At 45.3% G+C, this 14,042-nt stretch overlaps 1 protein-coding gene across 1 annotated transcript in view; it reads left to right on the top strand.

The window, feature by feature from the left end:
- Ppm1h (protein phosphatase, Mg2+/Mn2+ dependent 1H) overlaps positions 1–14,042 on the top strand; it is a 281,291-nt gene that overhangs the window by 183,721 nt on the left and 83,528 nt on the right. Inside the window, exon 6 of the mRNA XM_004650050.2 lies at positions 5,401–5,519. Within this exon, the coding sequence (XP_004650107.1) occupies positions 5,401–5,519 (119 nt within the window). The remainder of the gene's footprint in view (positions 1–5,400; positions 5,520–14,042) is intronic.

Here is a 14,042-nt window from a genome sequence, read left to right as displayed (position 1 = left end):
ATACCTAGGGTCACGGGCGCTCTGCAGTGTCTCGTGCTCAGCAAGCTAGAGGTATCAAATGCATTTTCAACTTAACGGTGGGTGTTCCTCACCACAGGGATTGTGTGTACTTTAGAAGGACAGTAAGTTTGTCCCTACCATGCACACTAGCTGCACTTTACTTATATATCCCCTAGTAAGATGCACAAGTGTGATAGATAAGAAAAATTTACCTTAAGAGCCCTTCAAAAAGAAAAACAAACACTTGAAGTGGTAAGATAGCATTGTGCACAATGTAGTAATTGGCGGCCTTTGCTTTCTTTCTTGAGGTAGTAAAATGTTGGTTGATTTCATAAATACCTTGTTATATTTGATGGAATGCAGCCTTGGGGGAGGAACAAGCCATTTGTTGAGACTGTGAATGTCTTGCATGTGAAGAACCCACCAAGTCACAGGTGGCAGTGTTAGTCCTTTGACCCTTAGTCACTTCCTTAGAGGGAGAAATATAGTGACTCCTGTAGATGTCAGAGTAGTGATGGAGGTACCAGCTCAACTGGAAGTATGGGCATCAACATGTCATCCAATATAGCTATACAGGCAGATAGGTGCCAGAAACAAAGGGCACAAGGCCATCTGGGTAACACACAGTTCAAGGGTCGACACGTCCTCCTGTTAGGAGGCAAAGTGCCTGGAACTTGTGCAGTTACCCTCGATGAAGACAAGAGCATTTGTCTACTGCCGGGTTCGTGTCTGATGATTCTCCCACCATAGAGAGATTGAGGAAAGCATAACATTCAGTTAATGCAATTTGTATGTGACACGGGAGCTTTAAAAAACAAAGAGCGAAAGGAAAAAGGACAATGATATTTTTTTTTAATTTGATTTATTAGTTTTCTTTTCAACAAATACAGGCAGTTTGGTACCATTGTTTAGGCTCATCTGTGATCTACCCCCTCCCATTAGACCCTCCTTGTTGATGTAAATGGGTCGTGCACTGTGGGGTTAGTCCCCAGTTATTGGTATGATAAATGTCTCTGCAAATCATGACCCAACATGTGGCTCTGACATTCTTTCCGCCCCCTCTTCCGCAAAATTTCCCTGAGCCATGTTGGGTTCATTTTTGGTCTGCTTCAGTGCTGAGGTGTTGGGGGCCTCTGAGGCTCTGGCCCTCTGATTTGGTAGGAGTTGATTTTTCTCTGTGTTGGTCTCCTTCCCCTTTGTGCTGGTATCTGGTTCACAGGAAAACATCACCCTTGCTTGTTTCACCAATTGTCCTTAGTTTCAGTTGGGCCCCTTTTGAGGTATGTTGGGGCAGGACAATGACATTTTTTGTGGAGAGTCGTGCATAAGTACGCTCGGAGAATAAAAACATTCATGATCTCATGTTAATACGCTACTCAGATTCTTCTTGGTATCCGGGTAACGTTCCTTTCTGCTATGCACAGAGCAGGACCTCTCTCAAACAAGCCCCTCCTCCTCTTCCTTCTCCACTTTGTACACCTCAGGGTCTTGCCATATTGCTGATCTCAGACTCCTCACCCAGCGGTCCTCTTGGGGTCCCGGGTAGCCAGGACTATGGGCATGTTCCACAAGCCAGCCCGGAATGAGCTTTGTGACGTATTTGTAGAAGGAGATCAGCTAAGTTTTGTGGCCCACTTCAGGTGAAAAGGACGAGAAGGAGCCTTTCAAGTTTCCATGCCCCGTGTGCTTGTCAGCTTCCCGTTGCCATCGCAAAGACCCAATCAGAGTAAATCAACTCAAAGGGAAGAAAAACTTGACCTTGACTCAGTTTTGAAGACTCCAGTTGAGTGGTCACTTGTTCTGTCGCTGCTGTTGTTGGCACGTAACAACACCGAGCATCATGGTGGAGCAAGGTGCTCACCTCATGGCAGCAACGAATCAGGGGAACAAGCTGGCTCCAATCCCCGTGTCTCCTCTAAGAGCACACCCCAGCGACAGAACTTCCGCCGACTCTTTCTGTTTTCCTCTTCATTTGTGTTGGCTTGTTTGTGCAGGCAAGGTCTCGCTGTGTGCCTGTGCAGCCCACTCATGATCCTCCTACCTCTGCCTTCTGAGTACGTCACCTTGCCTGGCGGGGCCCACCTCTGAAAGATACCACTGCCTCCCAAGAGTGCCCTGGGATGGTGACCCAGCCTTTAACATGTTGGCCACTGAGGGACACTTTGATGCCATAGCTTCCTATTTCTGTTGTTTTCTTAAAGGCTCAGGTACTGCCAGGCATGGTGGCTCATGCCATTAATCCCAGCACTCGAGAGGCTGAGTTAAGAGGATGGCCATGATTTCGAGGGCACTCTGACACTACATAGTGAATTCCAGGTCAACGTGAGCTAGAGCGAGATCCTACCTCAAAAGAAAGAAGGAAAAGAAGAAAAAGCTCAGGTGCTATTTTGTCAGTAATATATTCTCAATCCCATCATTCTCTTAGTCATAGGCTTTGTGAAAGAATGTGCTCTAGAATATCCTGTGGATCTTATCCTGTTTGTTAAAAGTACACCTGTGTGTTCAGTGTATTTTACACCTACACACTCAGGTCCAAGTGCGTTTTGTGCTACTGTAACAGAGTACCACAGACTGAGTAATTTGTAAAGAACACTATTTCCCCGCCAAGTTCTGACACATCCAAGATCAAGGCTCCAGAATCTGCTATGAGCTCTTTGCTGTGTCCTTCTATGACAGAAGACAAGGGAAAGAGAATGTAAATCTACTCCCATAAGTCCTCTTGATAGCATGAATGCAAAGTCTTCACGGCCCAAAACATCTCCCAAAAGTTTGCATTGGGGATTACTGACAACAAGAATTTGGAGAGACACATTCAGACAGAGCACACATTTACATATGCTTACATATGTCATATATTAGTATATATATGACATAGCACACAGTATTATACTATCGCATATACATATTACTTGATGGCTTGCTTTTTATATCCAATCAACCTACATTGTGACCTTTCCTCTAGCACAACACTGTGAACAGTAGCACAGAGTTCTTCTGTGTGAGTTTTTGCTAGCTTATTTAATTATTCGTATTAAACGATTTTTGTCTCATTGTTTACTGTTCTGACTAATGTTAGGAGCATCCTTGGTACTTTGCTGTGTGCAGATTTGTTGTGTTCATGTATTTATTTTACTTTGTGTGTGGTGTGTGCTGTGCAGACAGGCACATGTGTGCCACTGTATGCATGTGCAGGTCTAGGGACAACTTTGGGGTATTTGTCCTCCCCTTCCCTTTGGTTTGGCTGGCTTCATAGACATACAACTGCTCTGGTCATACAGGGCCTTGTGCTTAAGTTCATACACCACTGTCCCTGTCCTGGAATTCTTAGTTTTGAACAGAGGCTCTATATTTTCATCTTACACTTTCAGTCTACAGATGAAATAGTGATTCTTGCCCCTAAGATTATCAGAAGGATTAAATGAGATCTCACAAAGCAGCGAGCACAGTACTCAGAATATAACTGGACTCAATGATCAGTTTATAATACAGTTGGTTGTTTTTCATGAGCAAAGCCAACCACGATTGGTGTACTAAAGATACATAATTAGGAAAACGCAGCATTAAGTATAGGATTAATCTCATTTTATAGATAAGGACACTGAGGTCCAAGAAATTGACCCATTAAAATCACACAATTCACAAATGCAGGGTTTAGCTGCAGATCCAATACTGTCTCACTCAGGAGCTATACCATTAGCCCTATTACATAACATCAGCCTGTCCTGTGGCATATTCATTCTCTTTCTTCCTAGGTGAACTCATCTTAGTAAAACCCTGTATTAGGCTTCCCTTGATACTCATTAGCAGCCCAAGTCTCATCCTTGTAGAGTTTCAGAGCCCCTCAAAGTGACCAGGGTTCCCATCAGACTTGGAGCCAGTTGATGCCCCACCAAACAAGAAGGCAAAGTCTCCTCACCCTTAGTTACCCAGCTATCTCATCCTGTGATGACCCTCCCCCAACCCTGCCCATAACCACTGCCCCAGAGCTGTCTCTGGCCAAGCAGAACCAGTGCACAGACAATTCAGCTCACTAACTTTGGCTCCTGCTAAACTTAGCTTCCTGTCACTAGCATTTTATTAGGCCTCCAGGTCACAATGAGGATAGTGGAAGTCTGCTGCATTGGATCCTGGGAAGGAGGCTGTGGGAGGTGTCTGTTGTATTTCAAGAATGCCTAATCCAAATGATCAGAATCTGAAATGCTCCCAAACCTGAAAATGTTTGAGTGTTCTCCTAACACTATAAACAGAAAATTCTACATCTGACCTCATGTGACAGGTAACAATCAAAACACAAGCATGCTGAAAATGCTATATAAAATTACCTGCAGGCTATATACAGAAGGTGTTCTGGGAAGCATAACTGAATTTCATATTTAAACTTGAGAGCCTCATTCCTAAGATAACTCAGTGTGGATATGGAAATATTCCACCACCTCCAGTCCTAAACACTTCCAGTCCCAAGCATGTCCGATACGGGTTGCTCAACTTGTAGCAGTAAACAGGACATAGCCATCTGTCCTATGCCATGAATCCCTTGCCTCCCTACAGTGTGTTCTGCCCACTCCTCCCTGCCAGGGAAAAAAAACAGCCTATCCATTCCACCATGTGGCTCGCGGAGTTGGCAGGATGTAGGTCTTACTGGTTCGGGTATCCTTCCTGGAGTGTGGCCTTAGCAAGGGGTTACAACTTCAGTGGGTCTACCCTCTCTTGGATATCTAGACTTGAATTTTGAACATGACTATGAAACTTTTTTTCAAAGCCACTCTCTGCATAGCTATTTGCTTGAGACTTTTGTAATGTGAACAGAGATTTGCGGGGAGGGAGAGAAGCCATCTGCTCCGGAACAGGCTTCCAATGACAGGAGCAAATGACTGCAGAGCAAACTGGAGGGGGTCCAGCAAAGGGTTCCTGTCTGCTGTATCTAGCACCACCCTGCAGCCCCCCGCACTTGCGTTGAATGGAGCCTCTCATGAAGCTTTCAAAGGCAAGACGATGAGAACTCTTGCTAAGTGAGACGAGAGCAGAGAAAGGCAGGGAGGAAAGAGGTTAAACTTGCTGGCCTATTATCTTGCCAAAAAAAAAAAAGAAAGAAAAGAAAAGAAACCGTCTTGAACTTGAACTACAGCATGAACTTTGGAGAAGCTCAGTCTCTTCCTTATGCTGCTACCTATGTCCTAAATTGCAGTTAACAGATGAAAAAAATGACAGCCCTTCATAAACTAAGTACATGAGTTTTACGTACTCATCTTCTGTTAGTGTTTAAATTGTGAAATTTATTTACTTTTCCTTAAAATATGAGAGAAGTTTCTTACGTTGGACTATGGCCTGTTTCCATTTGCAAAACATACTTGAGTTTTAACTTCTAAATTTGTATTTTTTTTTTTCCTTTCTGGCTATTAGGCATTCATGCAGCCTCATTTGCTGGGAAATGAGTTCACACATTTGGAGTTCCCAAGGAGAGTCCAAAGAAAGGAGCTCGGGAAGAAGATGTTGTACCGGGACTTTAACATGACAGGCTGGTAAGAACGCCCCTTGCGCCACCTCTCCACCACGATAGCACGTCTGGAGGAAGCACTTCCTCCCTGTGAAGCTAGTTACACAGTTGGGGTCAGAAAATTCAACCAGAAACCAGATGCATGGTGAAGGAAAGGGCCCATAGCCACTTAAACCAGTTCTCAGGTCACAGAGCTTTGCTTCTGTGGTTGTCTGAACCCCACCCCCTCAGGGACACTGCATCCCATGAAGCTGATTTAAGTGCTTCACTTCCAGAGGTGCAATCATTTGGAGGCTTTATGCTTTTAGGCTAGGGCTATTAAAGAAATAGAGGGGCTCATGAAAATCTGCCAAGGGCTAACTGATGGAATGGCTTGAGTTTGAATCCTCACTCTTGAGTTTTCTAAATGAGCAAAGGTGGATAAACTACTTAATCCTATGAGCACATTTTTCCATGGATAAAGTAGGGAAAAAGGGGCATCTCTGAGGAGTTGCTGTGAAGCCTGGAAGTAATGAGTTATTTTCATCATGTGCACCCTTCAGTATCTTTAAGAGATTAGTTCTAGGATGCCCTACAGGTACCAAAATCTGGAGTTGCTCAAGTGCCTGCTATAAAGTGGCATATTGTGTGCATCCAGCCTAGGCACATCCTCCCTCCTGTGTACTCTAAGTCATCTTGGATTATTTAACTACCTAATCCAGTGTGAATGCTGTGTAAGTCATGGTTTCCCTATGCCGTTTAGGGAATAATGACAAGAAAAAAAGTTGACATTCTCAGGACATATACTTTTAAAAAAACATATTTTCCACCCACGACTGATTGAATCCACACATATAAAACATGCAGACATGGAAGGAGAACTGTGGTTTATCACATTCAGATTGAAGGAAGAACTCTTGACATGGTGGATCTCATTTCCAAAACACAGCTATAGAAGCACCAAGATCATTGTGCCATGAGCCACTGGCTAGTGGAGACTTAAGATCTCACTGGCCACTTCTTTCTGAATAATGGGCAGGATGACAAGAGCCACATATGTAACAGGATTGGTATGAAGACTTGGTGAAACCACACTGCTTGTACTAGAAGCATGCATGAAGGTTCTCTCTTCTGCCCTGAGATCCCGATGAAGAGGTTTCTTTCCAGTCTGGAGGACAGAAGAAGAACAGAGCAGTTTCTTCTTTCCTCATTGTGTCTTGAACAAGGACAAAAAAGGAACTTTTATTATCACTTCTTCACTGATCAAAACTGTTTAACAGCTGATGATGGCCCAGATTGTCATGGTGATGACTTCTAAGCTGGTGTCTGTTTCCAGAGCACATATTGTCAGGAAGGAACAAGTTAAACTACTCAGAGAGACAAGAGGCTGATGGTCTTAGGGACTTCTGGTTATCCTTTGCAAGCTGAAAAGCAGGTCCTCACCTAGACCCAGTGTTCCTCTTGAAGGAGGTCAGCAAACTATGGCCTGGGAGCCAATGCCTGGCCACCACTTGTTTCTGTAAATAATTTAACACAGCTACACCTGTTTGTTTAGGATAGCAGACAAAGGCTACCTTCATAGTGGCTTAAGGTGTCCTGTAGTTACAAGAGTCTACATGGCCCACTGAGCCCAAAATATTTGCACTTGCTCTAAAATGGGAATGGATTTATCAGCAAGGGCTCATGATATTTTCAGCTCTGAGTTTCAATGCCCAATAGTCATTCTAACCCTAATAAGGTTTTCTTATAAATGCATTTGTCTTCAGTCACGACCATCAGCACTTCATGCAGAAAAGTTAAAGGCAAGTGTGAGAGTAGTTTAGACACAGAGGTTTTCATCCAGATATTGTAGACTTTGGGAAAAGGGCAAGGAAGTTAGGAATGCATGTGACTTGTAAATAAACAGAGTAGATCTACAACAGAGGAGACTGACCAAACAGCCAAGAGATGACTGATCTTGTATCAACAGGACGTAACAGGGGGCACAGAAAGCCAGACAAAGCCATTTAGATTTACTGTGGGGAGCTGTAGGTTGCTATGGATATTCCTGAATAAGAGAATAAAATGCAAATGATGTGTTCAGAAGGCTGTCTTAAGAGAAGTTTGGAGTATACTGACTCCAAAAAACAAATTGAAGTGGCCAGGGGAAAACCTCCATAAAAATATATGCCTGACACAAAGGGAATGGGACCAACACATAATTCATCCATACAGTAAAGTCCCTAATTAATTTAAAGAAAATAAATATATGCCTGAGGTCTAGGGAGCTAAGTACAAGTGGGTAGATGCAGAAAACAATAAAAATGGATATGAACCAGAAACAGTGATTTAGGCCAAAGGATAAACATGAGGGATTGTAAATACCACCAATGGTTCCAATGACCTATTTAAGTATGTCTTCTCAATTAGTCTGTAATCTCCTTGAACGGGTGCTAGTCCCTGACCAACACTGGCCACGTAGTAGACAGGCAGCAGTGATTTCCTGGGTGGAAGACAAGACGAGGCTAGTGGACAGAAGGGGGAGGGGCATGTCGGTGTCATGGATGGTCCAGGAGAAGGGCGGGGATGAATTTTCTTCTGAGAGATCTTGAACTTTCAACACAGCTGTTTGTCTATTCTTTCTAAGCCTTAAGTGTAAATCGAACAGAAGCCCTGAGACCAAATATATATATCATACCTAGGGTGTTGTTACAGGTCCTCAGTGTCAGTTGATGGGAAGTTGTGGGGAGGGAAGACTTAATGTTTCTTTGGAAAGCACTTCAAGGACAGGCGTCCTTACTTTAATGTGAGAGATGCATTCCAAGGTTGTAACTATTCACTCATGCTGTGTGATGGGGCTAGTGTTAGTGTCTTGTGTTTCCTTTTCCAATCTCCTAAAGCTATAATTAATGATTGGAGCCCCCTCATTTTACAATTGTTTTAATGTAAGCCCAGGGACTGCATCGTATCCAACTTCACTTGTACTTGGGTAGCAGTGGGTAAGCCCTTGGTTGGACAGGTTTCAGAGAAGTGAGTCGTCTCCCAGCCATCTCCCATGTGCGTTAGCATGGTCTTTTGCATACAAGCAGTCCATAAGTGGGCTATTTTTAATTGTGTGGAACTTCACAGAAGGTGCTAAATAATTGAGTAGCCAAGACTGAGAATGGCTTCAGCCAGACATGATTTGATTTGTTTTCAGTGTGATTCCCAGCGTGGCTGTCGGCTCCCAGGTTGGGTCTGCGTGGAGATTTATGTAAACCTTTGTGCTCCCACCTGTCCTTTCTTTTGAACTGGACTCATGGAGAAGGAAAACCCTCTATATCTTTGCTGGAGGAACTTGGGATGTTTTGAACCAGTGTATACCATAGGCTACGTAAACCCCCACCCATCACTACCCCAACTTGAATCAGTTCCTTTTAAAAATATTTTCACCTCTTACGGAAAGCCTCAGTTCAAACAGTTGTTTTTTAAAGATGGTGTCAGCTGTGTTTCTTAGTTGTCAATAGAAGAGAAGGGTTGCAAAATTAACTTTTGAAAAGGGTGGTGAGAATCTGTAGCCTATTTCTTTTTCCACAAAGGCCTTAATTACCGAGTGGATAGAAGCCGTGGCCTGCAGACTAGTGAGCACTGGAAATGTGTCCTGCTCACCATTCAAATGTCCCTGCCTCATCCCGCCTTTGTGTTTCTTGGCTTTAGAGGGAGCCTTGGGCTATGAACTCATTTCTCTGAAATGTCTAACAAAAAGTCCACCCACTGCAAAACTGTTTAATCCTTGGAGTAAATTCCTTGTCCTAGAGATCTTTATTTCCCCATTGCCCCCATTAATCATGATAGGAATGGATCTGGTTGACAGTTACTGGGCGAGGCCCTATAATGAGAGCTTTTTCTAATTCCTCATATTTTACTCTTAAAACAGCCCAATAAGTTAAGTGCATTTTGCAGATGAGGAAACTGAAGCACAGATGTTAACTTATTCAAGGTCACCAGACTCATAGGAGAAAAGGCTGGGATATGAACCCAGGTGTCTAACATGTCCTGTGCTCAGCTGCCAACTGTGGAATGTGTCCCCCTTGTTCCCATTTCACAGTGAACAAATTAAGGCTCAGACGGATTCAGTAGTTTACTCAATTTCTACCAGTGTGCAAGTCAGCATCAAGTCTGTGATCCAGGTTCTGAGTCTTCATCTGGGACTCTCTCTGGTGCAGTCTGCCAGTCTCCTTTCCTTCCAGGTTAGAAATAGGTATCTTTACTCAGTTCTGAATGTTCATAGAAACCTAAGCAGGGGATCTCTATTCAGAATTGCTATCTCCTTGACAGTCCTTTATGGGACAAGAGCACCAAATGACATGTTAGGAGCTGAGAGGCCGTGAGTTTTCTAGCTCCTTCTGTGACCACTGGCCAAATTAAACTGCAGTGTTTCCTACTCATCACACAGAGACTGTGTGTGACTTGGGGGGAGCAGTGATAGTGGGGCAAGGTCCTCAAAGAACCAAACCTCTTCCCTGTGCTTAGGGAAATTGACTGCTCTCATTAGAGGAACATCATGCCAGCATTCTGTGGCATGTCTGCAGGAGGGAGGAAGTGTGGGAGAGGATGTCAGCTCTGGGAAGCCTTGTCTTGTAATTAAAGATGAGTCTGCTGCCTCCTGACGGGGATCCTTTCGCTCCCACCCTCTTGCTTTCTCAAAGACTGTGGAGCAGCTTGGCAGGCCCAGATTGTTTAGAGGACAAAAGGTTATTGTCACCAGACCCATCATAATGAAGTTGGTTGCTTCCCTTCCTCCCCCCCACCTCCCCTCTCCTCAGATAGTTGGTGAGTTACAAGGCCTTTGTCTGCACCCAGCACTGATTTGGGCCCTGGTACGGCCTTTCCTTGCACTCCCATCGCCCACACTCAGCTCTCACCTTCTGTGCCTGGTGTCATTGGTCCTGGTGCCAGAATGCCCAAACCCGTGCCCCTCCTCCCCAGCTCTTTGTGTCGACCTGCTCTTGTGGGATGCACATTGTAGCTGGCATTGTGTCATCTCCAGAGCTCTTAGGCCCAGCCAGCAGCCCTCAGAGCTGTCTCGGGCCATAATTTGCTGGCAAGCATCTATGTTAGCGATATGAAACAACAGCTTCTCACAGCTGGCTGTGGCACCAGGTCCCTGCTCCTGTGACTGCTGGTAATTCTGCTTTCTCATGTAGGATCAGTGGTCTTTGTGCCCTGTATCCAGCCACATGGGGTGACAAGCCAGCCGAGGGCCCAGGATGACCCTGGCGTGGGAGGGGGCTGTGACTTCACCGTGGCTGCGGGCCAGATTCTCCGGCAGCTGTTCCTGGGCTGATGGGATTTGTAGAGAGAGCAGGGGCCAAAGAAGAAAAGTCCATGATGTGAATGTGAGATTGCTTCCAGATGGCTCTGGCTATATGAGCAGCCTGCACCAGTGTTCTGCCTTTAAGCGAAGCCTTGCTAACCTTTCTGCTTGTCTTCTTTGCAGAGCCCAGGCTGTAACAGATAACGTGAGATCAGATGGTTTACTGAGTAGAGAGGACTGCTCTGAGTCACGGAGTTTTTAAGTACTTGGCTCTGCCAGGGTCTCTTGTTTCTAAAATGCTTCCTTTGCCCATTGCTGTCCACCTCTAAGTCTGGTGTGTGTAGGGAGGGGGTGGGGCAAGCTTTTTTAGAGCCTCTGGAAACAGATTCCAGAGGTGGTAGCCTTTATTCTTGTCTCTTGAAGCCCTTAACACTTAATAATTCTAACTTAATGATGTGTCAGGATAATTTTCCACTCCTCTGTTTCCCTTAAAACTATGAGCAAATCAGGATTTTCCACTGGGAACCTAGTGGAGTCAGCGCTCATTTTCTCCATTCAGCACTCCCTACTTTAATGAAGGCAAATGGAACCTTTTTCCATTTTCTGTGCTCCCAAACACAGTAGCCAGTAGCCACATGTGACCACTTAGGTTTCAATTAGTTAAAAATTAAATAAAATTAAAAATTAATTTCCCAGTGCTCACCAGCCACATGTTACTTGCTCTGGGGCCACGTGTGGCTGGTGGATGCTGAACCGGATGCTGCATATCAGAACGTTTACCTCATCACAGCAACTTCTGGTGGAGAAGCTGTGGATGATGGGCCGGAGTGGATCTAGCAGGGAGGGGAGTGTGCCACAGGGATCTGTGTGTAGCTGAGCAGCCTAACAGCATAGGGCTTCTAAAAAGCTAAGCACCAGGCAGGGAGAGCCAAAGGGCAAAAGCCACACTCCATGGTGTCTGGCCCCACTGAGGCAGACTGAGGGGCTGGGAACTTCACTCAACCTTCCTGTTCTCCAAGGACATTAGCCATTGTGCTCAGGAATGACTGACACTGACTCCAGCTGTCACTTGCTGGGCAGCAGATGATCATGAAGGGAGCCCCAGTTCATCTCCCCAAAGCAGTAGTTCACCTTCTCTCCCCGCTGTGCCCCAAAGCCCCTTCCAGCCTCTCCCCACCACCTCCTTTACTAGTACCAGCTGTTGGCACTTGAAGTCCACTTGCTTTTTATTTTTTCTTTTTTCTTTCACTTCTTGGGAAGTAGCTCAGACCTCATGGATCTGATTAAAAAGTAAGTTCACTTCCAAGCTTTCCAATTCTGTTTTGGGTGACCTTTCTTCTCAGTCTGCAGCCCGAAGCCCAGCTCAGTGATGAAAGGCACAGCCCCACAGCCTTGGGCTTCTTACCAACAATCCAAGCATTTTCTGGAGAGAGAAACTCCCTGGAGGCAGCCCCAAGTGCAGTGTGGAGCTGCTGGGTCACGTTGCACAAATATCATAGCTACAGCCTCTATCTTCTTCATTGCTGTGTTCCGTGCCCTCTGAGAGTACATTTGAGCATCAAGAAGTGCCACGGAATGCTTGAGGCCTACTCCAGAGTTGTACCCACATTTAATACAAATTGATTTATTGACTCAAACCCAGAAGCCCTATTACAGGAACCCCAGGCTCTCCCCCTCACTGGCATCACCTAATAAAGCTACCCAACTGACACTCCTCATTAGCTCGCCCACTGATCCCCAGGCAGTTTATAAAGGGACACTGTCCTTCTTTGGGGCTTAAATTTATATGTTGGCCATGCCTGTGGATCTAATTAGCTTGGTATTATTAGCCTGACTTTAGAAAGCCTGCATTTTCTAGCAGCCTGACTCTTGAGTTTTAGAGAGTAATTGAAAAGTTCAAACTCTGTTCTTCCCCTTTTTTCGATTGTAATCACTCTTAACCCAGTCTCTAGAAATTTACCTACAGATTTGTCTGCCCAGTATTTTGGGGCACAGAATGATTTCTCAGTACCACCCTGCTGCAAATCCTGACACAGACCACCCAGGACAGCTTTCAGACTCACCAGAGAAATATCACATTTTAATTTTATAATTGCTTCAGAAGAAAGCAGGCCGTTCCCAAGTGAAACCTGGTGTTCATTTCCTCTCGGCAACCTGTGTTTTCCTAGTTTAGTGACTACGGGCCCCCGAGCAGCAGCCTGACGGCCTTAAGCCATCTGAAAGTCTTGACTCTGCAGTGATGGGATGGGGGCTTGGTTATCATTTCTGAGAATCGCAACCTAGCCCAGGCATCCATAGATCTTCCAGAATGAGGACTGGCTGGGGCGGGAATTAGGCATCTCCAGAGTCTTCTTGTTTTAAGTTCCAAGGGCTTGGGGGTGGGGAGTCCTGGAGCTGCAGTCAGGATGGGTCAGCACCACATGGAGAGGAGCCTCTCTCCAGCTCACACAGCCAAGACGATAAATGATAATTTGCACGTTCTGCATCTTTTCAAGACTTGCGGTTTGGCTGCAGGAGCAGCAGGGAAGAAAGCTGGCCCTGCTGCGTGGGGCGCATGTCCTGACAGTGATGAATGACTCTTCACTCCCACCCCATGCAGGAGGCCGGGGGAAGCCATGGGGTCTTTACAAGCCAAGACAGACAGGCTTTGTCAGGCCACGAGGAGGAGAAAGAAAAGGATGCCCCACCAGTTCACTCCCTATTGATCAAGCACATTTGTGCGTACACACATGCCCTCACATCTCTCTGCTTCTATAACTATGGTAACTGGCCATTTCTAAAGTGACCAAGCTATGCCCCCCAGCCTTTCTTCCCCAACCCAACCTCCCACCCTGAGCCTTTAAACAAACATAGTATTTACCTTTAGCCATTCTCATACTCCTAAGCAGGGTATATCTGCTGTTCATTTCCCGTAAGGGTTGCTTGGGAGTATTCAGTACACACTTCAAGCTCACAGAGCAACGAGTCATCTGGGAGAGTATTGGAATGTCAAGTGCCTATAGAAATCCCTGTGGAAGTAGCCTGTGTCCCTGGGACCACTGATCCTCTGGGGGTACTCTTTTTTAAAATTATTATTATTAACAATATGTTTTGTATGGCTACCTCATGTGTTGGTACACTCTTTTCCCTCATCCCTGTCCCCATTCCACTGGGGACCCTCATCAGCAAGGTTGCAGGTGTTCCCCATGGAGTTGCAGGTTATGTATTGTGGGAACAACAGTCAGGTTTTTGGGGGGGGCAGGAAATGCCTCTTATATTTGGGACACCTTTATTTATAGTGGCTGCCAATGAGAT

The sequence above is a fragment of the Jaculus jaculus genome, chromosome 6 (genome assembly GCF_020740685.1).
Source record: "Jaculus jaculus isolate mJacJac1 chromosome 6, mJacJac1.mat.Y.cur, whole genome shotgun sequence".
NCBI classification, from domain to species: Eukaryota; Metazoa; Chordata; class Mammalia; order Rodentia; family Dipodidae; genus Jaculus; species Jaculus jaculus.
Note: the sequence above shows the minus strand (reverse complement) of the source record. Positions and strands in the feature narration are given on the sequence as shown.